Source organism: Girardinichthys multiradiatus, chromosome 2 (assembly GCF_021462225.1).
Source record: "Girardinichthys multiradiatus isolate DD_20200921_A chromosome 2, DD_fGirMul_XY1, whole genome shotgun sequence".
In the NCBI taxonomy this organism is placed as follows: Eukaryota; Metazoa; Chordata; class Actinopteri; order Cyprinodontiformes; family Goodeidae; genus Girardinichthys; species Girardinichthys multiradiatus.
This window is the reverse complement of record NC_061795.1, coordinates 2,210,345-2,233,991: the sequence shown is the minus strand read 5'-3', so window position 1 is coordinate 2,233,991 and position 23,647 is coordinate 2,210,345. Positions and strand designations below refer to the sequence as shown.

At 38.9% G+C, this 23,647-nt stretch overlaps 1 protein-coding gene across 2 annotated transcripts in view; it reads right to left on the bottom strand.

The window, feature by feature from the left end:
* The window catches only part of LOC124881880 (AMP deaminase 3-like), a 38,245-nt gene extending 26,690 nt beyond the window's left edge, over positions 1 to 11,555 (bottom strand). Inside the window, exons 1-2 of one of the 2 annotated variants that reach the window (XM_047387752.1) lie at positions 11,402 to 11,555; positions 5,941 to 6,008 (exon numbers count right to left, since the gene is read on the bottom strand). In XM_047387752.1, the coding sequence (XP_047243708.1) occupies positions 5,941 to 5,998 (58 nt within the window). In that variant the 5' untranslated portion in view covers positions 5,999 to 6,008; positions 11,402 to 11,555. Of the gene's footprint in view, positions 1 to 1,485; positions 1,739 to 5,940; positions 6,009 to 11,401 lie in introns of those variants that run through there. The other variant, XM_047387763.1, reaches the window with a different exon arrangement.
* Between the last annotated feature and the right edge of the window lie 12,092 nt (positions 11,556 to 23,647).

The window sequence follows — 23,647 nt, the reverse complement described above, 5'->3', positions numbered from 1 at the left end:
CCAGCAGGCTTATCTATCCAGCATCTCGTCTGCAGTGGAGACGTTTGGCTATTCTGACCATGTCATCACTGTTACTAGTAATATTAATGTTTCAGCCAGTGTGTAGGTCATTTGGCCAGCTCCGATGACAATTTATGTGAACATATTTGAATCAACAAGCCGAATATGAAGTATGTACCTCCCAGTGTATCAAATAACTTCCCTGCTGCAGCCTCTACGTGCAACTCTATCAGAACTTTGAACATTCTTGGCACCTCCAGAGATAACCCAATAACTATTTGCCTTTACACTGCTACAGTTTCTGAAGCTGTCATTCTGACTAAGCTTCATGGCATGTGCACATTGTTCCTGTACTGGAACAGCTGAGATGCCTCGAGGATGATGTAGACCTTTTCTATTACAACTTTAAAAAACAGCTACAAAAGTGTGTGGTGGGAGGGTCTATTATCATCATTGGATGTCTCGAACTATAAAACACGGCAAAAAAACTGTCTTGTAAAAATGTTTGCATACCTTGAACTTTTTCAAATGTTGTCAAATTACAAGCAAGAACTTTAAAGTAACATTTCACCAAGCACCTTTCAATCCTTTATTTGAAAATGGTATGAGTATGGCTCAACGGCAACTCTACAAAGATACAAGTGTGCAGCTAAAATGAAAGGCGGCGCAAGGTGAGCATTAATCAGAGAAGAGACCTGTGGTATCTCTGGAGGAGCGTCAGAGATCCACAGTTTAGGTGAAAAACTATATTGAAAGAAAATCATTCAAACTTCAGTTTAAAGTTTGAGGTTGCTCTGGTCAGATGAGACTTAAATTGAACTTTTTTATCTACATGCAAAACAGTGTATGTGGCAGAAAATAAATACAGCATATCAATGTTATTGCACCATTACCACAGTTAAACATGGTTATAGCATCATGCTGTGGGGTGTAATTTTTTCAGCATGGACAGGGTCACTGGTCAGAATTGATGGATTCAGAGACAGTACTAAACAGAGTACAACACTGGAAAAAAAACATTCATTTGTTTGAATGGCCCAGTCAAAGTCCAGATCTAAATCCAATTGAGGGTCTACAGCAAGACTTCAAAACTGATGTTCATAGGTTCTCTCTGGACAATTTTGAAAACATGTTTCATATTCTTTCTGCTTAACAGTAATTCATTACTCTTTTTTGCTCAACAACATAGAACCCCAATGAAGAATAATGTTTTTGTTCCTAACGTGACAAAGTATTTTAAAGGTTCAAATAGCTTTGCAAGCCACTGTACATCACATGATTTTGTAAGCCCCAATACTCACTTTTAATGTTTACACTTAATGAATCATCATGCTAAATCATTATGAAACTAAAAATAAATATCATGGCCTTTCATTCTCTCCCAATAGGTCATGAAAGATTATCTAAATACCACTGATAAAACTGTCATCACATCAGCATCACTGTACAGATTTCTAATACTACAGATTCCACACGGTCTCTTACCTTCTGTAGTTATTTGGGCCATGTTTGTTTTTCTTATTCTTTTTCTGCTGATTCAAGTACCTCAGCTCTCATAAGTGTGAAAACCCCTTGGTCTAAAAAAATATCAGCATCAGCTACAGGTTACACAAATGAGAACCTCAACAGATTGAAAAGTTTCTGGTGCCTCGGGACACCTGGGAGTGTCCTTGATGTTTGATGATTTTTATGCCTACGATGCTTCTCATCAAAGCTCCCTACTGCAACTGGCTCTGTCCCACTTTGCTCCCCTGTTTGTGTGCTCCAGTGGCAGTATGCATGATGCAGCTGCTAGCTGTTGCTGTCTTAAGTGTCCCGTTCTATCTCTATTTTAGGATGTTGAGATCGTCATAGCAACAGGGACCTCTAATCCGAGCTGGCATGTCGAACGAGGCTGATAACATGGGCGACTTTCTGTGATCTGGGTCAGTGGGAATAAAATGTTGTGGTTCTTTAGGTCATCTTAAGGTCCTGAGAATCTACAGTAGATTTCAAAACACTTTGCGAAGAAGAAATAAATGAGTTCAGATTTCTATGGGAAAAGGCTGTTTTTAAAAATACAGTCAGGTGGCCGGGTTACTGTTTGCTCTAGTCCTCGAGGGCCAGTGTCCTGCAACCTTTAGATGTGTCTCTGCTTCAACACACCTGAATCTAATAATTAGGTCATCAGCAGGTTTCTGGAGGACTTGACTGCATACTGAGAAGTTAATTCGGCCATAGATTCAGGTGTGTTGGACCGGGGACACATCTAAAACAGGGTTCCTGAGGGTTAACAGGTGTTTGCCCAACTGGTCCACATGTGTTTTGTGAACCTGAAAAAAGCATCCAACCATGTCCCTCATTGTGCCCTGTGGGCGGCACTCCAGGAGTACGGAATCCAGGCACCTTTATTAGGGGCCATTCGGTCTCTGTACAAGTGGAGCAGGAGTTTAGTTTGCATTACTGGCGTTAAGTCAGACCTGTTCCCGATGAATATTGAATTCAGCAGGGCTTCCCTGTTTATATCTTTCATGGACTGGATTTCTTGGCACCGTCAAGGGCTGGAGGGAATCTAGTTTGGGGACCAGTGGATTTTTTCTCTCCTTTTCGCAGATGACGTGGTCCTGCTAGCTCTTACAGCATAAGACCTACAGCATGCACAAGTGCGAAGCAGCGGGGATACGTTTTTGCTCCAAGTCCAAGACCATGGTTCTCAAACAGAAAAGGGTGGCTTGCCATCTTCGGATTAGAGGGGAGTTACTGCCTCAAGTGAAGGGGTTCAAGTATCTCGGGTCAGTGGAGAATGTAGTGGGAGATCGACCAAAGGAGTAATGCCGGAGTAATGCAGACGCTGCACTGGTCCGTTGTGGTAAAAAAAAAAAAGAGCTGAGCCAAATGGCGAAGCTCTGAATTTACAGTTTGGTCTGTGTTCCTTGGCCTTCTCATCCAACATCAGTGTCTGACCTCATGAATACACTTCTGGAAAAATATTCAAAAGTTCCCATTAATGCACTTCTAAACCTTATGAATAGTATTACCAGTCTTGAAGCAGTTCTTACCTGAGGGTAATTGAGAGGCCAATTAACCTAAATGGACTGTGGGAGGAAGCCGGAGTACTCAGAGCATGCACGAGAACATGAGAAACTCCATGTTCTCCATGCAGACTCCATGCAGATATATACACTGGAAATGTTCTCCCTGTGCATGCATGGGTTCTCACCAGGTGCTCCAGCTTCCTCCCACAGTCCAAAAACATGACTGTTAGGTTAATTGGTCTTTCTAAATTGCCCTTAGGTGTAAATGAGTGTGTGCGTAGTTGTTTGTCTTGTATGTCTCTTTGTTGCCCTGTGATGTACTGATGACCAGTCCAGGATGTACCCTGCCTTCCGCCTGTAGACTGCTAGAAATAGGCACCAGCTCCCCAGTGACCCACTATGGAGTAAGCAGTATGATGAATGAATGAATGTTAAATCAAATCAATGTCATGTCCAGCAAACAATCCGACTTTAAAAAAATATATTTAAATTTAGGTTGGAAGCTGAAAAAAATGGTGTATGGCAAAGTTCCACTTTGTACAGCTGTAAACTGTTACATGACAATGTCTGAACATTACTAATAAAGAATGTTATATTTCATTAGTGAAGTCTAAGTATTCCAGCTGAGATGCAACAAAGTACTAATTAGGTTTGGTTTTGGTTCATGAATCCATTATGGCTTCTTATAACAAATCTAAGAAACATCATTTCTGTATGTCAGGGGTTGTACTAAAAGAATAAGCACAAAAATGCCAATGAAAAAAACAACTGACTGAAAATTAAATTTGGTTTTCAAGAACTGGCTATGACTAAATTACATTACTATTAATAAAAGGGAAATGTTTGCAGGTTTATGTAGCCATTACTGCAAAGTATTGACAGAGGAGTAAACAGTTTATCTGTGCTTCTCTCAGTTTGTGTTTTATTAAATAAAAAACATGTAAAAGAATAAATTCCATTCTTCTAAATGAGTCATTCAGGCATTTACGTAACGCAGTCCAATTAAGCAATGATCATGAGTGGTCTGTATTAAGTTACAAAGTAAGATGTGCACCTACTGTATGTTAATGTACATTCCTCATTTTTTGCACATAGCCCGTGGTGATGAATATCCGTGGTTCCATTTACATGAACCTGTCCCAGTAGTATAATGCAAAACCCACTGTGGCACATTATCAGCATGCATTGTTAATAACAGCTACCCTTGCCAGTGAGGATATCTTATCTGCTGCAACAACATAGTCAACTCTGCAATGGCTGTTAAGTTATTAAAAAAAGAAGATAAATAATGAGTTAGTATACTCTCTGATGTCAAATTAAGGACTCTAAGCTGCAGTACTGTGAAAAAGTATTTACCCCATACAGATTTATTTTTCTTGTCATGCTTAAAAGTTTTAGATCATCAACCCAACCTGGGACTGTGTAGAAAAGTAACCCAGTAAAACAGCCCCAGACCATCACACTACCGCCACATAGTTTGAACATTGATATGATGTTCATTTTCTAAAACGCTTTGTTAATTATATGCCAGACGTACTGGGGTGTACACTTTGGTTCTTTTGTGACCTCCTGGATGAGTCATTGATACACTCTCTGAGTAATTTTAGTAGGCTGGCCACTCCTGGGAAAGTTTCATGTTTTGACTTTATAAACCTTTCCCGACTGATACATGTCAATGACTTTGTTTAGCATCTGTTCCTTTTTATATTTGGCCTTGTGCTGTTTTTTGAGGTTTGTTTTAATCCATGTTCATGTTGTCAGTCAGCTTCTACGTAAGTGACTTATTGATTTTAAAGGTCTGTCAACAATTGGAACTGGGTGTGGCTATTGAAGTTGACCTCAGCTTTTCAAAATTGTGGCTGATTAATACAAGGGGTAATTACTTTTCCACATAGGGCTCATCTTTGGAAACCTTTTTTCCCTTAAATTAATGAAATCATCATTAGAAAACTGCATTTGGTCTTTGCTGGTTACCTTGGTCTGGTATTAAAATGTTGTTTAATGAACTGAAACAAGTGCCAAAAAAAAGCAAAAGAAATCTGTTAGGTGCCAAGTACTTTTTCTCAAGGCTGCATATATCCAAATATTGCTGGTCCATTTTGGATGATCTAAATTTGGTTGTGCAGCCCAGTGGTCTGCTCCACCAGGTGTTTTTCCATAGTCTGTGAGGCTGTTTAATAATTGGGACAGAGCATGCTCACTCCTCAAGGCAACACTGCATTTCTGTACATGGGCATAGAAAAGACTCCAAATAAACACAGGAAGCAAATATGCTATTCTTAACTCTCCATCTTCATATAAACCAAACTAAATCCAAAGAATGCCTACGATTACGTAAAACCAACATTAAATATGTTGCAACATACTGGCAAATTAAACTCAACCATAAAACCTTCTCTCACATGAGTCTTTCCTGTGTTTTTCCTAGCAATATGCCAGAGAGCGCACACTGCATGGATTTGGTAACATTTATTGCTGAAAATACATTTTAAATAAGAAACTGTGTCAGTCTTTCTGTATGAGTGGCTCAGAATCCAGTTTATACTAAGTTACTGGACCCCTGCAGTTCTGTCCCTTCTCATTTTAGGGATCACTTCCAGAGCTTTGAGCTCAGCTATCTACAGTAGAAACAGAATTATTTGACCAATTCCTGATTATGCATCTCTGCAGCTACATCTGGCAGGAAACCACCTGTTTCCATACTAGAGCAGAACATCTTCATGTTATGATATATTTTTTAAGAAATCTGTTATCTTTATTTTGACTATGTACATGCTGGCAACAGATGACAAACATATTTTTGTTTAAAATTAATTTCTGTAATAAACAGAGCAAGAAAGTTGAGTGCAGTAGTCTTTAATCAGCTTAGAGGCTGTTGTCCTGTGACACTTGTGCTCGTTTTCCCCCAATGGGAATATTGACTCACCCTTCCCAAGGCATGGTGTAGACTGCTGCTTGGAAAGCGGGGTATCCCTTCTCTTCATTTTGGTTCACCTTAAATATGAAAAGCTTTGATTAATATAAAACATATATATTTTCAATCATACAATGCCTTATATTTTTAACACTTGAACTTCTCTTCATTTTGCACAATAAACCCACAAACTTCAGTGCATTTTATTGAGATTTTGTGTGGTAGACCAATACAAATAATTGTGAAGTGGATGGATAATAATACATGAAAATCTGTTGACAGGATAGCTATTAGTCATGTTCTCCACAAATCTGGTCTTTATGGAAGAGTGGCAAGAGGAAAGCAACTGTTGAAAGCAAGTCATAGGAAGTCTAGTTTGCAGGTACAAGTAGGGGGAGACATCAAGCATGTGGAAGAAGGTGCTCTGGTCAGATGAGACTGAACCCGGTGGGAGCATCATGCTGCGAGAGATTGTTCTTCCTCCAGGAAAAAGAAGCTGATCAAAGTTGATAAGATTCTAGTTGGAGATAAATACAGAGATATCCTGGATGAACAGCTGTTCATGGCAGAGGTCTGCAACCCATGACTCCAGAGCCCCATGTGACTCATTGGCCCCTTCCCAAAGACTCTGGGTAACTATGAACAAAAACAATATAGAAAAAAGCTATGTATTTAGCTACAAAGGTAAATGATGACTGTTTTAACAGTTCTGTTGTCTGTTTTTATGCAATTTCTCCACAGTGTTATGAAAACACATTTACATCAAGGGTGCAAAGAATTTTCTATAAATATGGAAAGGACAAGAAACCCAAGAATATGTATTTTTTGCTCATTTTGAAATGTTGCAGGTTTTTTTTTTTTGTATTAAAACCTGAAGAAATTGTTTTCTTTTTAATTCATGATTTAAAAAATATTTTTCAATCAGAAATGTTTTCAAAGCTCAACATGTTATCTATTTTTAACAGGTGATTTTGCGCCTCTAGATAAATTTTATTTTGCAGGAGTAATGATTGAATTATCTCTCCACCGTGCAATCAAGTTTAAATGTATTAGAATCTGTAGATAACTTAAGACTGTGGCAGAGGTTGCCCTTCCAGTAGGACAATAATCCTAAGGATACTGGCAGAGCTAGAATGGTATTATCAGATTACAGATGTCAAACTGCAGTCATGCAACGTTTAGATGTGTTTATGCTTCAACATACCTGATTCACATAATTACGTCATTAGCAGGACTCTATAGTACTTCAGTGCACAGAGAGGCCGAGAGGCCTGGACTTTGAAACCCCTGGTTTAGATCAATGCATGTCCATGTGTTAGAATGGCCCAGTGAAAGTTTAGACCAAAATCCAGTTGTGATATGTAGTAACACTTCATTATTGCTGTTCACCAGCATACTGTTGTTCACAGATGTTCTCAAATCCAGTCTGACTGAAACTGTGCTATTTTGTAAAGCAGAATGAGCAGAAGATGAATGTGCAAAGCAGATAAAGATGCACCCTAAGAGCAACCCAACCCCAAAGTTGGTTCAGCAAAGTATTGACTTGGAGTGGCTGAATACAAATGGACACCATGAATCCTGTTATTTCCCTTTTTACTATTTGCGCTGCTTGTTGTTTGTCTGCTACGTACAATGCCAGTGAAACACACTGAGGTTTGTAGTTGTAATGTAACAAAATACAAAAACCTTCAAGATGTGAATATTTTGGAAAGCAAAGAAAGCAGCCCATAAGAAACATAACAACATAAAGTCAAAGAAAACTTAAAAAAGCACAAATGTGTCCTTGTGTCCCAGAATAAAAAATAAATAAATGCTGCAACCAAAAGAAAAAGCATAAGGCGTTGCAATCCAATATACTGAGCAATATTTGATTAGGAAAGCGGACTCAATAGGAAAAAGATTAATTAGCTGGTTTATTAACTGGTTTTGTTGGTTGTGTTCTCTCTTCAGTCACTTTGCTTTGTAAAATTTGCTTTTGGCTTTAACAGGCTACCATACTAAACTGTGCCTTCTGTCTGGCCACTATTTGTGAAACAGACAAAGATAAGTGGTAGACAAAGTACACCGATGCTGGCAGGTTGATAGAGAAAGTTTCACTTTGACTGCTGTTCCTGCTTGAGTGTTTCCCCACATGCTTCTGTAGTGTGAGAATTGTAACTATCTTGGGACACAGGTCATGACAACACAATGGCAGAGACAGTAGAGAAAATGAGACATCAGATTGCACCCAGGGAACAGTGCTATCTCCCTCCCTCTTCACCACCTACACTGCGGACATTAAGTATTGTTTTAGGTCGTGTCACCTACACAGGTACTCAGTTGACACAGCTATAATGGGGTTTTTGTAGAGTGAACAGAAGGAGGAATAAAGGGAGCTGGTGGGTCACTTGTCAGGTGGTGTGGGGAGAACTTATTACAGCTAAATATAGATTAGACCAAGGAAATTCTGGTCAGCTTCAGCTGAACAAAGACTTTGTTGCTGCTGATCTTCATCTCAGGGGTAGATTTGCAGCAAGTAGTTTCATACAAGTACCTCGGTGTTACCCTCAACTGCAAGCTGCAATGGACCACAAGCACTGAGGTACTTTACAAAAAGGGCAAGAGTAGACTATTTTCCATGCAATCTCAGTTCCTTTCATATGCGTAGTAGGATTCTCCAGATTTTCTATCAGGCATCAGTGCCTAGTTCCAACTTCTTTGCTGTGATGTTCAGGGGTTCAGGAATAAAGTTGAAGGACTCAAACAGAATTAATAAACTCATAAAAAAGCTGAGTCAGCTGTTAGGATTAGGCTGGCTCCGTTGAAGGAAGTGGTGGGAGACAGAATGTTGGCAGAGATCAGAACCATTTTAGTCTCCAGAACTGTGTGACATGTCATAAATAACTGCATGTGTATTTATTTTATTGAGTGATGTGTGTGTGTGTGTGTGTGTGTGTGTGTGTTCCTGTCTTGGCATCACAGTGAGAACCATTTTCCCGATTTCACCATCAAATTGAGGACCGTTTGTACCAAAGTGAGGACATTTTGCTGGTCCTCACGACCTATTTTGCTAACGGTTAGGTTTAGGACTAAGGAGTGAATTGACTTTAGGTTAAGGTTAGGGTTAGGCATGCACTGGTAATAGTTAGGTTTAGGGTTATTGTCAGGGTTAGGGCATGGAAAGGGTTGAAAATGACTGAAAATCAATGGGAGTCAACACATGGTCCTCACTACATATAGCAAAACAAGAGTGTGTGTGTGTGTGTGTGTGTGTGTCAATAAGACTTTTTTTCGGTTTATACTGTTTGATGTTATGTTGGGACAAACAAAATCCCGCCTTCGAGGATCACTGAAGTTTCTATCAATCATTCAATCAATCAAAACTTAGACTGTAATTTGTTCAACTCAGCTGACTGCTGACTGTTTCATGGAGACAGGCTCCATCAATCCTCAAACATCAGAAATGTATCAGTTTTATAAAGCTTCTGAGAAGGAAATGTCATAGTTTAGTCATAGTTTATTTAAAGGGAAGTTAGTATCTATAATGAAGTACAAAAAAAACAAAGAACTCTAATTCTCCATTTCTACATCTACTGTTAAGGCTTGTTTTGGGGGTTTATAGTCTCTGATGGTTGCATATGCTATAATAGTTGTTTGGAGTTGGTGTTGTTTTTAAATAGTAGAAATCCAGATGTGCCTTGGCTCTGAGTAGCTATTGTATCTGACAAAAGTTATCTACTCACAGGCTAAAGACACATCCAGTTGACAAGATCATACACAATATTACAATTAGGAAATCATGGTGTTAGCAATGTTTGTAGGAAAACTACAAAATCCCGTTTTTTCTTGCAACTGGAGGTCTCGCGGATCCCAAACTGTGAAGCTCTATTCAGTGTGAAATTATCCAAGTCCGTTAGATTTAGAGATGATATGAAACCATGAAGATAATGCTTACTTTAACATCATTAGCAACTAATGGTTAGCCAACCACAGCATTTTCACAATGTATATAATTTAGTCTAATCTTGTGTGTGACTTTTTTTTTCTACTTAAGTACCCAAAATGCTGCCAGATGTAGGATTTAAAAGAGGTGAATTAGTCACCAGAGTAGCCTAGTGTTGTCATCCAGCTTGTACTCTAAATCATTTTAGAGTACAATGGGACAACTCAAGGCCTACTTCCTCTCTTACTTTAAAATAGGAGTCTCAAATATAACAAAGGCCACATTTCTTGTCATATCCTTGCAGATTTAGCTTTTTTTAAATTAAGATTTAGCTTTAAAATAGTATTATTATTTTACCACAATGTTTCTTCTGACTGGAAGTAATAACATTTTGAGTAGCCCACCCAGAGTCCTGATTTGGATATGATAGAGAAAGAACTAAAGATTAAGGTGATGGCAAGGAGACCTTCCAGCCATGAAGACTTAGCACTTCATCACAAAAGATGAAGGATCCGTGGAAACATGCTAAAGGCTTTTCAAGAATTCTAAGAAGCGTTGCTGTAATGCCAAGGCTTTTCATGAATTTTTGACAACAAAATAAATATTTTTCAATACGCCAGTTTTGTTCAAATGTAAACAGAAAAAAACAGAAGCTATGTTTGTTCGGCCTGTTTGAATTGTTTGTTAGTGTGTGTATGCGTGTGTGTGCATCTGCTTTTTTCTAGTGAGATCAAGAATGTGTGATAATTAACTTCTGTTGTTAGTCTTCCTCCTATCTCATGACTCTGTGCTTTTGTAGCCAGCACAGACAGAATAACTGCAGTATTAGTGATACATTTGAACACTGGCAGTTGGTCACTGGAACATCTACAGGTGTTTTTTGTTTTATCTGTCCAAGCATGCAAACTTTTCAGAGTCATGACTTGACTGTTTGTTTGTCTAGATCTGCATCACAATCAAACTCCAAAAGAACCTGCAGGCAAACACTAATTTTGTTGCTGTAATTTATGTACAAATTTGTAAGGAAATTAATGTCACAAGTTATTAAAAACCTGAAGAACCTTCAGTCACAGACAGACCCATGCATATCTGAAATAAACATTTTGTCCTGTCTTCCTGGCCCAGCCCTGCCTTTGTGCTGTGTGGAAGCAAGACTGAGAACACGCCCACACTCAGAGCGCTGTACAGACTGTACAGAAACAGGTGAGGCTCGGAACAAAAACCTTGAAATATCTTTAGTGTGAGCCAGTTGTACCATCACAGTACCACATGGACTTCAGTCATTTCTCTAAAAATTTAAATCTTTGTTCCAAAAAACATGACTTCCAACGTGCAGATCACTTACTCTATATTCTACAGGTCCTTTAGAAATTCAATTCAATTCAATTCAAATTCAAAATGAAGCAGAACTAAAAACAGCACTGCACATCTTGTATTTCATTTACCAGATGCTACCATGCAAGTTCAGGCAGGTGTAACAGGGAGTGTTAAAGCGATGATGTCTTAAAGTTAACTATGTATTAACAATGTTAGACACGGTGGTGTACTTACTGCTGGATGTTGTCCCTGCAGGGTTGTGTGCAACGTTCAATCCTCTTATCTCTGCTGAGACCTTTATTAGGTGTAGCCCGATAGAGAAACCTCTTATACATACACAGCTGCTTTACTCTTTCCCTGACAGTCTGGCTTGACAAAGTAGATTTCAGTTTCAGGAAGTGATCTGCATTCATGACAGGGCGGTAGAGGAAGTACAGGGGGAGGCTTATATCTGCACCAGTACATATCAGTTATTTTTTAAGTGGATGAAAACTATTTTTAGACCACACCTTTATTTAAGCTGATGCTTTGTTTACTCAGCCTGGTATGGTTGGATCAGTTTTAACTGAGCCGGCCACTTCCAACAAATTACCATTAAATGCATGAGTTAGCATGAAAACTGTGTCGAAGGATCTTTTTACAAAAGCCTGTACACACCCTGGTACACACACTCTTTCAAATCCAGGGTTTTGTATTTCAAGACATAACTGATCTGTTCTTCACCTGGTTCTAAGATTAACTAAACCTAACCTCATTGTAGAAAAATACAGACAACAGATTCTACACTAGTAATATTTCTTTGAAAATCTGGCCAAACATAAAAAAACCTGAGTGAAAAACTAGGTTTACGCTTACTGTTTCTGTTTAAGAAGAAAAGTGAGGTGCTTCTAATCAGCTGCACCTGAGTAATTGATCATCAGCAAGTTTGATCACCTTTATGAAAGCAGGCCTTTTGGCAGTTTGCATATAGATGTGTTAACCAATGCCAAATTAAAAAGACATATGCAATGACATTAGAGAAGCAGCTGTTTGTGCATGCAGATTTGGGATGGATTATGTCTTTGTACTGGTAAAAGGAGTTCGGAAGCCTAATAATCCTTTACCAGTTACACACGTAGACAAAATTGTTGGTACCCCTCAGTTAATGAAAGAAAACCCCACAATGGTCACAGAAATAACTTGAATCAGACAAAGGTAATAATGAATAAACATTCTATGAAAATGAATGAATGAAAGTCAGACATTGCTTTTCAAACATGCTTCAACAGAATTATTTTAAAAAATAAACTCACAAGCAGGTTTGTACATAATAACATAGGCTTGAATAGCAATGCAATAAGGTTTATTGAACAACTTGTGAAAACAGGTTAAAAAACAGGATTCATAGTCTTCATTTAAAACAGTAAAATACTTTAACTATGCTGGCTCTCGGAAAAAGAATGAAAAACCTCAAATAAATCTACAGAATAATAGATTAAGTACTTCCAAAAACAGACTCACACTGACCCCTGGTGACAAACTAAGCCAACACCCAGAAAAAGAAAAATGGCAAGATCCCTACAGTAGGATGCCTGGGCTAGATGGCTAGAAACCCAGAGATAATACAGTCTCAAGGTGAAAATAAATAGAAAGAAGAACAATTGGTTTGCTCAATAAGTGTAAATTCCCCTGCCCATGTTTGCCTGGGTGGGGCTTTAAAATGGACTAATCAAATAAAACAATATCAACGTAGAATCCACACTGGTAAACAAACCATTGCCTATAGCTTCTTAACATAAGGACTTCCCCTTTTAAAAACACTTAAGCCAGAACAAAATCTTAGATCGGAAATCTGTCAGACACTGCTGTGCAAATCAAGTCAGCATTTCTGTACAGCCAATTTGACATCCATCATTCTGCACCGAGAGATTATTTACAAGTAGAAAGCATTCAAGAAAGTTGCAAATTTTCTTAAGAGATAAAATCCCAATACATTTTCCCTGAGGTCTACCATGCAATACTCAGAGAAATAGCTTAAAAAACAGGAACTCCATCTGACTCTGCAGATCTTGAATAGATTCGTAAATGGTCAAGTTCACAACAGGAAGGTTACAAAAACACAGCCTTAGTCTGATTAAAGTTTGAAACAGGAACAGAAACATCTTCACTTTGAAAACAACTCTGCAGAATATATCAAGCATATGCTAACAATCCAAGAAATCAATTTAGGTGCACAGCATCCTGCAGCACTCTTCTGTTGCTGCCATCTTCTGCTTGGTTCCCTTCAGCACCACCACCCCATCACCACCACTGGGCTCTGAGGTCAACGACCCTCTTCTAACTTCCAGACATGTGGAAGACATAAGGGTAGACATACATACAACTCTTCATGACATGTTGGGCAGCATAGCCATGACGTGATTAGATTGGCAGCCTAGATGCTAAACTCAAACTTATACTAAATTGTCTAGTAAAGATATATATAAACATTTATATGTGAGATTTGTGACTCATCTTTTGCAAAACTGGGTCTAAATTAATCACAAGGTTTCAGGAACAAAGGCTTTTAGGGCAGATAAGAACAATCTAAAGATGTTTGGTAATAAAGCACAGAGCCATGTTTGGTTAAAACCAAACAGCATATAAGTAGAAACACCTCATATTACCCGCCAAGCATGGTGGTGGAGGGGTAATGGTTTGGGTTTGAGATGCGCTCCCAGGACCTGACAACATGATGTTATGATGATGACAGGTCAGGTACAGGTCAATATGATAAAGTAATCAAGAGTCTAGTGCGAGGCCAACTGTCCGAAAGCTGATGCTCGGCACAAAAATCTGTTATAATCACAACACGATGTGATCCAAAACACTGCAGCAAATGTACAAATTAATAGCCATAAAAGGAAAAGAATCTAGGTGTTGCGGTTTCCGGATAAAGACCAGAGTTTAACTTGAATGAAACACTCTGGCACTGTTGGCATGTGCGTTCACAAATACACTGGCTATTTTGATGGGAGATGATGGGAGGGTTGGACCACTGCACAAAGATTAAGACATTTTTAAGAACTGGACTCTGTGGTGACCAATCCAAAATTTTGAAAATGATGTCTGATGCTCCTTAAATTACTCTTCTGCAATACAAGCCCAATAAATCCTGGTACTTGCATCTTAAAATATGCCCAGGCCATCACGGAAGAAGAAATTTACTGGTAGAATAACCTGGTCATTCAGTATAATAAGGCAATCAGCTGACCTCCTTTTTGGGCACATTCCATTGCTGAACCTCGATCTGACTGTCATGATTCTCAAGTGTTTGGGTTTGTTTATATTTTCATGATTTTATTAAGCTCTTCTGCAGTGCTTGTCTGACATATTTTTGTTAGTTGCTATTTTGAGTTGCTAGTAATCATCCTTTTGTTATTACTTTCTTAGTTTATTCTAGTGCCTATCCTATTGTGCTTTTGGATTTATTTCTCTTAGATCACTGTCATTCCCCCACTTGTTGTAGTTTCTTTGTATCTCTGATCAGCTCATTCAGGTTTACAGGTTTCTCACTCTCAGCCATGAAATCATGTTGATTTTATTCCCCTGCACCACCCCACTGAATCTATGGCCTGTATCACCATTCCTCAGTGTATTTCAGTTCCTGATTTCGTATTGTTCCTCTCTGCACTATCCAGTTTCTGTTTGTTTCCATGCCCAATTATTATGCAATAGCATGTTTTTTACCTTTTTGATTTGTTAAATCCAGATGCGACTTTATTTTTTTCAACAGTGTACTAAAGCAATGTTGAAAAGAACAGTGGGTCAACATTCCTGCTTTACGATGAGAGAGACTAATAAATTCAGAAAGGAAACGACTTCTTGAAATTATTGCTGCCTAAAGTGGTTTCACAAGCCACTGAATCATGGAGTGTTGTTTTACACACAGGTTTGCCATTTTGCTTTCATCTTTGTATAGTAGATAATATTAGTTTGGAATCTGATTGGTGGTTTTGTACATTTTGGGTTAGAGATGATCCTTTTTCTTATTCCCTGATGCAATTAAAAGGGGGATGTACTTTCTGTTTAGTGTTAGACTATCATCTTTCAAACAATATAAGTACATAGAGGTTTTGAAATTTTTGGTATGATCAGTATGTAAAATTACCTAAATTATTTCTGTTTGCTAAATGCCAAAAAATTAGCTATGCCCACAAATCTTGTTTGGCCCCAACTACTATGCTATGGGTCATTGTCCATTTGTAAGACCTATTTGCACCCAATCTTTAATATCTGATCAAAAGTTACTTTATTATTTCCACATGATGTTCTTTCCTCGTGATGTGATCTATTTTGTTAAGCACATCAGTCCTTCCTGCAGAAAAACATATATATATTACCTGATGTTGCCAACCCATACTTCACAGCTGGGATGTTGAAGGTTTCCCCTTTTTAGTCCAAATGTAACAACTGTCCTTATTGCCAAACACATCCGTTTTAGTTTCATCACATTAGTTTTCATCACATAACATGTCCTCACAAGTTATAAGATCTTTATCCTTAAATACATTTGCAAAGTGTGATGTTACTTTTAAAGTAATTGTGCTATTTAAATAAACTGAATGATCAGAAACAGCTTTTTCTGGACCTGTTTCATTCTATCCATAATACCGAGAGGGTTTCATGTGTTGCTAAGTTCATTGTAAAACATTACAATAAAATCTAAATGGGAAATTTTTAAGGGTGTTTATATGCAAGTGACTTAATAAATCCTTTGCTATGACTTTAGAAGAAATGGCACATTTGTGTAATAAATGTTTTTGAATGTTAAATATATGTTTGAAGGGGATATACAGTATTTTGTAGAAGCATTCACATGCTTTGGACTACATATTTTGTCACGTTTTACTTTCATTCCTCTTTACTCTGTTAACTCTAAATAAATGTCCAGTGCGACCAACTAACCTCAGAATAAATAGGGACCACCTGTGTGTAATTCCATCTCAGTGTGAATTCAGCTAAAAATTGTAAAAATAAAAAACTGACACCAATGGATCCTTTACAATCATTCCCTTCTTTGTAAAGTCCTACCAAATAAAATCCCAATGCAAATGCAATCCCAAATACAATTATGTTAGTGGTTGCAATGAGTCAAAATGTAAAAATTCAAGGTGTATAAATGCTTTACCAAAGCAAACACTGATTTAACAAGCCACTGTTCACTAGGTAAGCATGATTTAGGTGCAGTCAGACTTCTCCTACAAATAGGATTTCGCAATGATTCACATTTATAGCAGAGAAACATGTGTGCCTAAGGTGACAAATCAGCCTAAAAGGTTACAAATCAACCTAAAAGAATGTACAAATACTGTTCTATCTTAGCTTCTTCATTGTAACAATCATGATGTTGCAGAGTTTTATGCACCATAGCACAAAAGTTAACAGAATACGGAAATCAAGCAGAAGTGTAGAATAGCCGTCCAAGGACCAGAGGAAGGGCTCACTCTTGTTGGAAATATACATCAATAAACAGATTCTAAGCAGAAAGTGGGTGATTCAGCAAGACTCTGTGCCCTTAATTAATGGTCAACACACAACAAAGTAGACTTTTCCATATCACCAACTCAGACTCATGACTCTTAATCCAAAAGAAATGTTGTTGAAGGTCCAGACGAATGCAGTCCATCACAGCATATTGTTCCTGCGGTTGTAAGTCCTTTCACAAAAATGGCAGAGAAAGTTTTAGAGAGATTGGAGTTTTTTTCTGACTGCATGCAACAGAGCCAATCCATGCCAGCACTTACCCATACCAGCTTCAACAATGACACTTTCCCCATATTCTCTTATTTTCCATATGTGTCTACAGAGACTAAATGTACATCCTTCAATCAAACGAGGTGTGAATATTTTGACAGGTGGGCAGGACTTCCGTTGGTGGGCCTTCCGGTGACGTAACCGGATATCGTCATTAACCGGATGTTGTCATTAGCCGGATATCGTCATTAGCCGGATGTCATCATTAACCGGATGTCGTCATTAACCGGATGTCGTCATTAACCGGATGTTGTCATTGACCAGATATCGTCATTAGCCGGATGTCATCATTAACCGGATGTCGTCATTAACCGGATGTCGTCATTAACCGGATGTTGTCATTGACCAGATATCGTCATTAGCCGGATGTCATCATTAACCGGATGTCGTCATTAACCGGATGTTGTCATTGACCAGATATCGTCATTAGCCGGATGTCATCATTAACCGGATGTCGTCATTAACCGGATGTTGTCATTAACCAGATATTGTCATTTGCCGGATGTCGTCATTAACCGGATGTCATCATTAACCGGATGTTGTCATTAACCGGGTGTTGTCATTGCAAAGAAGCGAATCCTTCTAATTGTATGTTTTTAGATGTTTTTTACATCTAAAAACAAAACATGTAGTTTATCCACGTTAAAAGGTCACTCAGGTTAATGCAGGCACATCACACAAAATTCTGATAAAAAGAGAGAACCTGACAGAATTATAAATTCTCTGCTCAGTATGCTGTTTCCAAATTAGAAATGGATTCTACAGCTAAAAGACTTTGGAATCATGAGAGACTCCATTTGGTAAAATGGATAATAATTTTAGTTACCTTAAGCTTTTCTTTTTTCATCTTAGAGAAATAGCTATTGAGGATTTAGAGAAAACAGTTTTCTCCTCATCCCACGTGGGAGCCAGAGGTTGTAACCTGTATGTTTATGTAAAACGTCACAAGAAACTGAAAAAATAAAAATTAAAGGTTATAAAGTCCTCAGACATGTCACTGTTTATTGAATTAAGGCAGACCTGGCTATCTATATTAACATGAGTATCAGAAGAAGAAGACCCAGGGATCAGTTTAAATTACCTTGATATCAGCGCAATGTTTCAGTAACAGTGTCTGACATGTAGCCAGAAGCGTTAAACTTGATGGTTTATTACAACGGTCACGTAAGGATAGGGGAACTCTCTGTCTGCGCTGTTGCTGTCCAGGTCTCGATGAAATCTGCTCCACCATCAACGTTGCCTCTGGAAAGATAAAGAAAAAATAAATTAATGAAATATACGAATTAATTCAGTAGGTAAAGTATAAGAAGAGTATAAGAAGAATTAAACGTACCATTCAATAAACCTTTAACAAGCCTCGCCCTGGTATACAGAGCACAGAGTTGCCGTCTTTTCCTCAATTTAAGATATTCTGTGAAACAAAATAAAGTTACCTTACAATGCAGGTCTTTTGAAAAAAAATCTGGTTTCTGTGAAGATTTGGATAGAACAGAATTTGAATATAACTATAACTTACTCCGTACACGGGGTATTTGAACGGTTCCGGGCGGTTCCAACTCTTCCTGCACTGAACTGCTACAGTTCTGCTGAATGTTATCCAGTCTTGGGTTCTGGATTAAATCATTCGATATATCTGTAAAATATTTTATCAGGGGTTAAAACAAGTCTGCAATATTGCATAGACCTATGAAAACATATGCTTAGAAATATATATATATATATATTCTTTTTTTTTTACTTACTCTCCTCTCCCGGAGATGTTAATTTTTCTGGCGCCCGGTCAGGGGACTGTGGCGCATGAATGGCTTCACCCTCTATTTCATGTTTTGCTGGGATCGGATTGTCTTTTTTAAAGACAAGTTTCCGTCTCAACTTTGATTTTTTCGAAGGTAGACGGTTACAAACGCTGACCTCTCCAACGTTCAGGAATACGTCTCTTGTTAAATCTGTAAGTAGAATTTATTTCATTTATTTTTTAAATCACAAAATAGCATTCACCAGTTGCCTAAACCAGATGTTGTTGCAGTTAATAATTACCATAGTCAGACTGTGTAAAAATGATACCATCCAGCTCGTCACTCGTGGGTTCTAAAGAATATAAGTTAAACATTATTATTATCCAACGAGCATTCACAAGCACTTAAGGAATGCTTAAAGATGAATACTTAATACTGAAGATTGAGTTGTATCTCTCGATAGAACCAGGATGACTGACTATGCCACCTTCTCTGTTTCCAATGACGAAATCCTATCAGCGCGCATAGTTACGCCCCTTGGTCACACCCCCCCGAGACACCTCAGCAACAGCGCAAACGTGTTAATTCAATAAACAGGGGATGGGAATTGTCAGAGGCAATGCTCGAGACTTATGGCCAGGTAAAGAGCACAGTCCTCTTAATTATTTTGACTACAGTTGGTGTGAAGATTTTTGTCTGAGACAATACGCAAGAAACAGCTGCGGATGTCTGAGGTCTGATCACCTATTCAATAAACAGTGGATGTGTATTGACTGAGACAATGGTCGAGACTTTGGGCCAGGAAAAGAGCACGGTCAGTGTGAAAACTTTGTCTGAGACAATACACAAGAAACAGCTGTGGATATCTGCCTTAATTCAATAAACAGTGACATGTTCGTTCGTTCGTCGTCTTCCGCTTATCCAGGACCGGGTCGCGGGGGCAGCAGACTCAGCAGAGACGCCCAGACGTCCCTCTCTCCAGACACCTGCTCCAGCTCCTCCAGGGGGAGCCCAAGGCGTTCCCAGGCCAGCCGAGAGACATAGTCCCTCCAGCGTGTCCTGGGCCGTCCCCTGTGCCTCCTCCCGGTGGGACGTGCCTGGAACACCTCCCGAGGAAGGCGTCCAGGAGGCATCCGGTATAGATGCCCGAGCCACCTCAACTGGCTCCTCTCGATGTGGAGGAGCATGTCTGAGGACTTTATAACCTTTAATTTTTATTTTTTCAGTTTCTTGTGACGTTTTACATAAACATACAGGTTACAACCTCTGGCTCCCACGTGGGATGAGGAGAAAACTGTTTTCTCTAAATCCTCAATAGCTATTGCTCTAAGATGAAAAAAGAAAAGCTTAAGGTAACTAAAATTATCATCCATTTTACCAAATGGAGTCTCTCATGATTCCAAAGTCTTTTAGCTGTAGAATCCATTTCTAACTTGGAAACAGGATACTGAGCAGAGAATTTATAATTCTGTCAGGTTCTCTCTTTTTATCAGAATTTTGTGTGATGTGCCTGCATTAACCTGAGTGACCTTTTAACGTGGATAAACTACATGTTTTGTTTTTAGATGTAAAAAACATCTAAAAACATACAATTAGAAAGATTCGCTTCTTTGCAATGACAACACCCGGTTAATGACAACATCCGGTTAATGACAACATCCGGTTAATGACAATATCCGGTTAATGACGACATCCGGTTAATGACAACATCCGGTTAATGACGACATCTGGTTAATGACAACATCCGGTTAATGACGATATCCGGCTAATGACAACATCCGGCTAGTGACAACATCCGGTTAATGACGACATCCGGTTAATGACGACATCCGGCTAATGACGATATCCGGCTAATGACGATATCCGGTTAATGACAACATCCGGTTAATGACGACATCCAGTTAATGACAACATCCGGTTAATGACAATATCCGGCCAATGACAACATCCGGCTAATGACGACATCCGGTTAATGACGGCATCCGGTTAATGACGACATCCGGTTAATGACAACATCCGGTTAATGACAACATCCGGTTAATGACGACATGTGGTTAATGACAACATCCGGCTAATGACGATATCCGGCCAATGACAACATCCGGCTAGTGACAACATCCGGTTAATGACGACATCCGGTTAATGACGACATCCTGCTAATGACGATATCCGGTTAATGACGACATCCGGCCCGTGACGACATCCGGCTAATGACGACATCCGGTTAATGACGACATCCGGTTAATGATGACATCCAGTTAATGACAACATCCGGTTAATGACAATATCTGGTTAACGACGATATCCGGTTACGTCACCGGAAGTCCCGCCCACCTGTCAAAATTTTCACACCTCGTTTGATTGAAGGATGTACATTTAGTCTCTGTCTACATATTAAAATCAAAATAATAATAAATACATTTCATATATAGTATTATTACACCTGACCTAAACATTATTTTAGCAAGGTTAATGTAATGATTGTTGAATTCCCGTTTTACTTAAAACCGATTAGTTGATTTTAAATATTTAAAAATTTTGTTTTAATACACGATACAGTGAAACAAAGATGTTTTTTACTTTAGGCTAACCATGAAAATCACATTTTGGCCCATGGTAATTGCATTGCTTACTAGCAGAGATCATTAAACTAGTATTTTTCCTTTAAATCGGATGCTTTGTGTTATAGCTCTGCAGAAATAAAAAGGTAGAAGGTAAGATTTCTATTGAAACTATTCCTTTTTTGTGTCCTTTTGCTCTGAGTCAGGTGGCAAAAGAATAGGCATTCTTGCAGGTAATACATTTATTCCGCTGATTTCTCATTTCTGGTTCATTTGCTATCTGTTGTACTGGAATCGGTTTATGTTGGTTTTGATTATAACCACTACTTTCATTAAATGACAGTCCTTAAACAGCAAAACACTTTTGTTGTTCACAGCACACAGTGTTAGGATCCTTATTATTACCGGGCCTACTATACACTATTTTTCAACTGAGGGCTGTCATGTAGAAGGCAGAATAAAATCATTGCAGGGTGAAAAGACAAACTAAATCAGTTTAATGATGCAGCCTGTTTAAATTTAGGTTTGTAGCACCACCATGTGGAATGTGAAGTAAATTTTTCTTTTTGTTCTCCCCTCCAAGTGACAGTTTCAATACATTCACTTTTTTTACATGTTTTTTATGTACATTTTGTGTACAATGACTAGACAAGCAAATATTTTCATCATATAATTTATTTCAGCATCATATATTTAGAAAATAATTTTTGGATTTAGGCATATCAGATGATCTCTATTTGAGTGATGGGGGAGGGTGTGCCCTGACGATACCTTTACCAAGGTGTGGGTAATTATTAGGCAGCTTTAATTCTTCTGGAAAAATGACTCAAAAGTCAGACTTGACTCAAAAGCCAAAAATTTTAAAAGTGTTTTAGAGGAATGCAGCACCCTTGAAATTGCCAAAATGTGGGGGCTTTATAACAGAACCATTTTGTTACAAATTGTCAGCAGGTTTGAAACAACGTTGGTAGCGTTTTCTGCTCATGCTGAGTTTGATTTCTTCTGCAGTAGTTTCCTGTTCACCTTACTTTCTCCCTTGTTTATTGACTCGCCAGTGGCATTTTTGCTCATGCTGAGCTTCGGTGTCTTTGGTGGAGCTGCCTACTGATTGGGCGGTCTCTGCCCAGCAAGATCCGTTGCCGCCTGACCAAGCAGCGGCCCGCTTAGGATACACCTTCAGGGTCTGGGAAGAGGGCCACACGGCGAGAACCACGGGGGTTGTTCACGAAGGAGGACGTTCTGGAGTTGGGCTCCCGGGCCTCTGGTTCGGACTCCAATGCCTTCCAGTGGTGTGCAGGGGAGCCGGTGTCTGTAGCTATCAGAACGGCTCTGGGCCACTTGCTCTGGGTTTGAGAGAACAGAGCAGAGATACAAAGAGAACATAGAAGCACTGATCCAGGAGTACTTTCTATGGGAAGGAAAAGTAAATGTTAATAGATGTAGCTCCTTTAGTCGTTTCACCTAGAAAGAAAGAACAGATAAACTCTGAGCCAGTTTCCAAGGTTAGAGTCTGAAAGAGAGCACATATAATTAGTTACAGTAAAGCTCAGTCAATTTCTATGTCTAGGAGATAGAAAGGGTCATAGAGAAAGGCAGCTAGATCATTGAGGGCTTTATATGTGAGGAGGAGAATTTTAAATTCTATTCTGGATTTAACATGGAGCCAATGAAGGGAAGCTAAAATAGGAGAAATATGATCTTTCTTGGGCTGCATGGTGGCGCAGTTGGTAGCACTGTTGCCTTGCAGCAAGAAGGTCCTGGGTTCAAATCCTGACTGGGGGTCTTTCTGCATGGAGTTTACATGTTCTCCCTGTGCATGCATGGGTTTTCACCAGGTACTCTGGCTTCTTCCCACAGTCCAAAGACATGCCTGTTAGGTTAATTGGTCACTCTAAATTGTCCTTAGGTGTATGAATGAGTGTGTGCATGGTTGTTTGTGTGTTGCCCTGTGATGGACTGGCGACCTGTCCAGGGTGTACCCCGCCTCTTGCCCATAGACTGCTGGAGATAGGCACCAGCTCCCCTGTGACCCACTATGGAATAAGTGGTAGAAAATGACTGACTGACTGATATGATCTTTCTTTTTAATTTTCATCAGAACTCTTGCTAACGCATTTTGGATCAGCTGTAGGCTTTCAACTACATTTTGTGGACATCCTGATAGTAAATAATTGCAATAGTTCAGCCTTGAAGTAACAAATGCATGGACTAATTTTTCAGCGTCACCCCTAGACAGGATATATCAAATTCCGGTAATGTTCCGCAAGTGACAGGAGGAAATCCTAGAAACCTGTTTAATATAGGATTTAAATTACATTTCCTGGTCAAAAATAACACCAAGGTTTTTTACTTTATTACTGGAAGTCAATTTAATGCCATCCAGATTAAGTGATTGACTAACCAGTTTC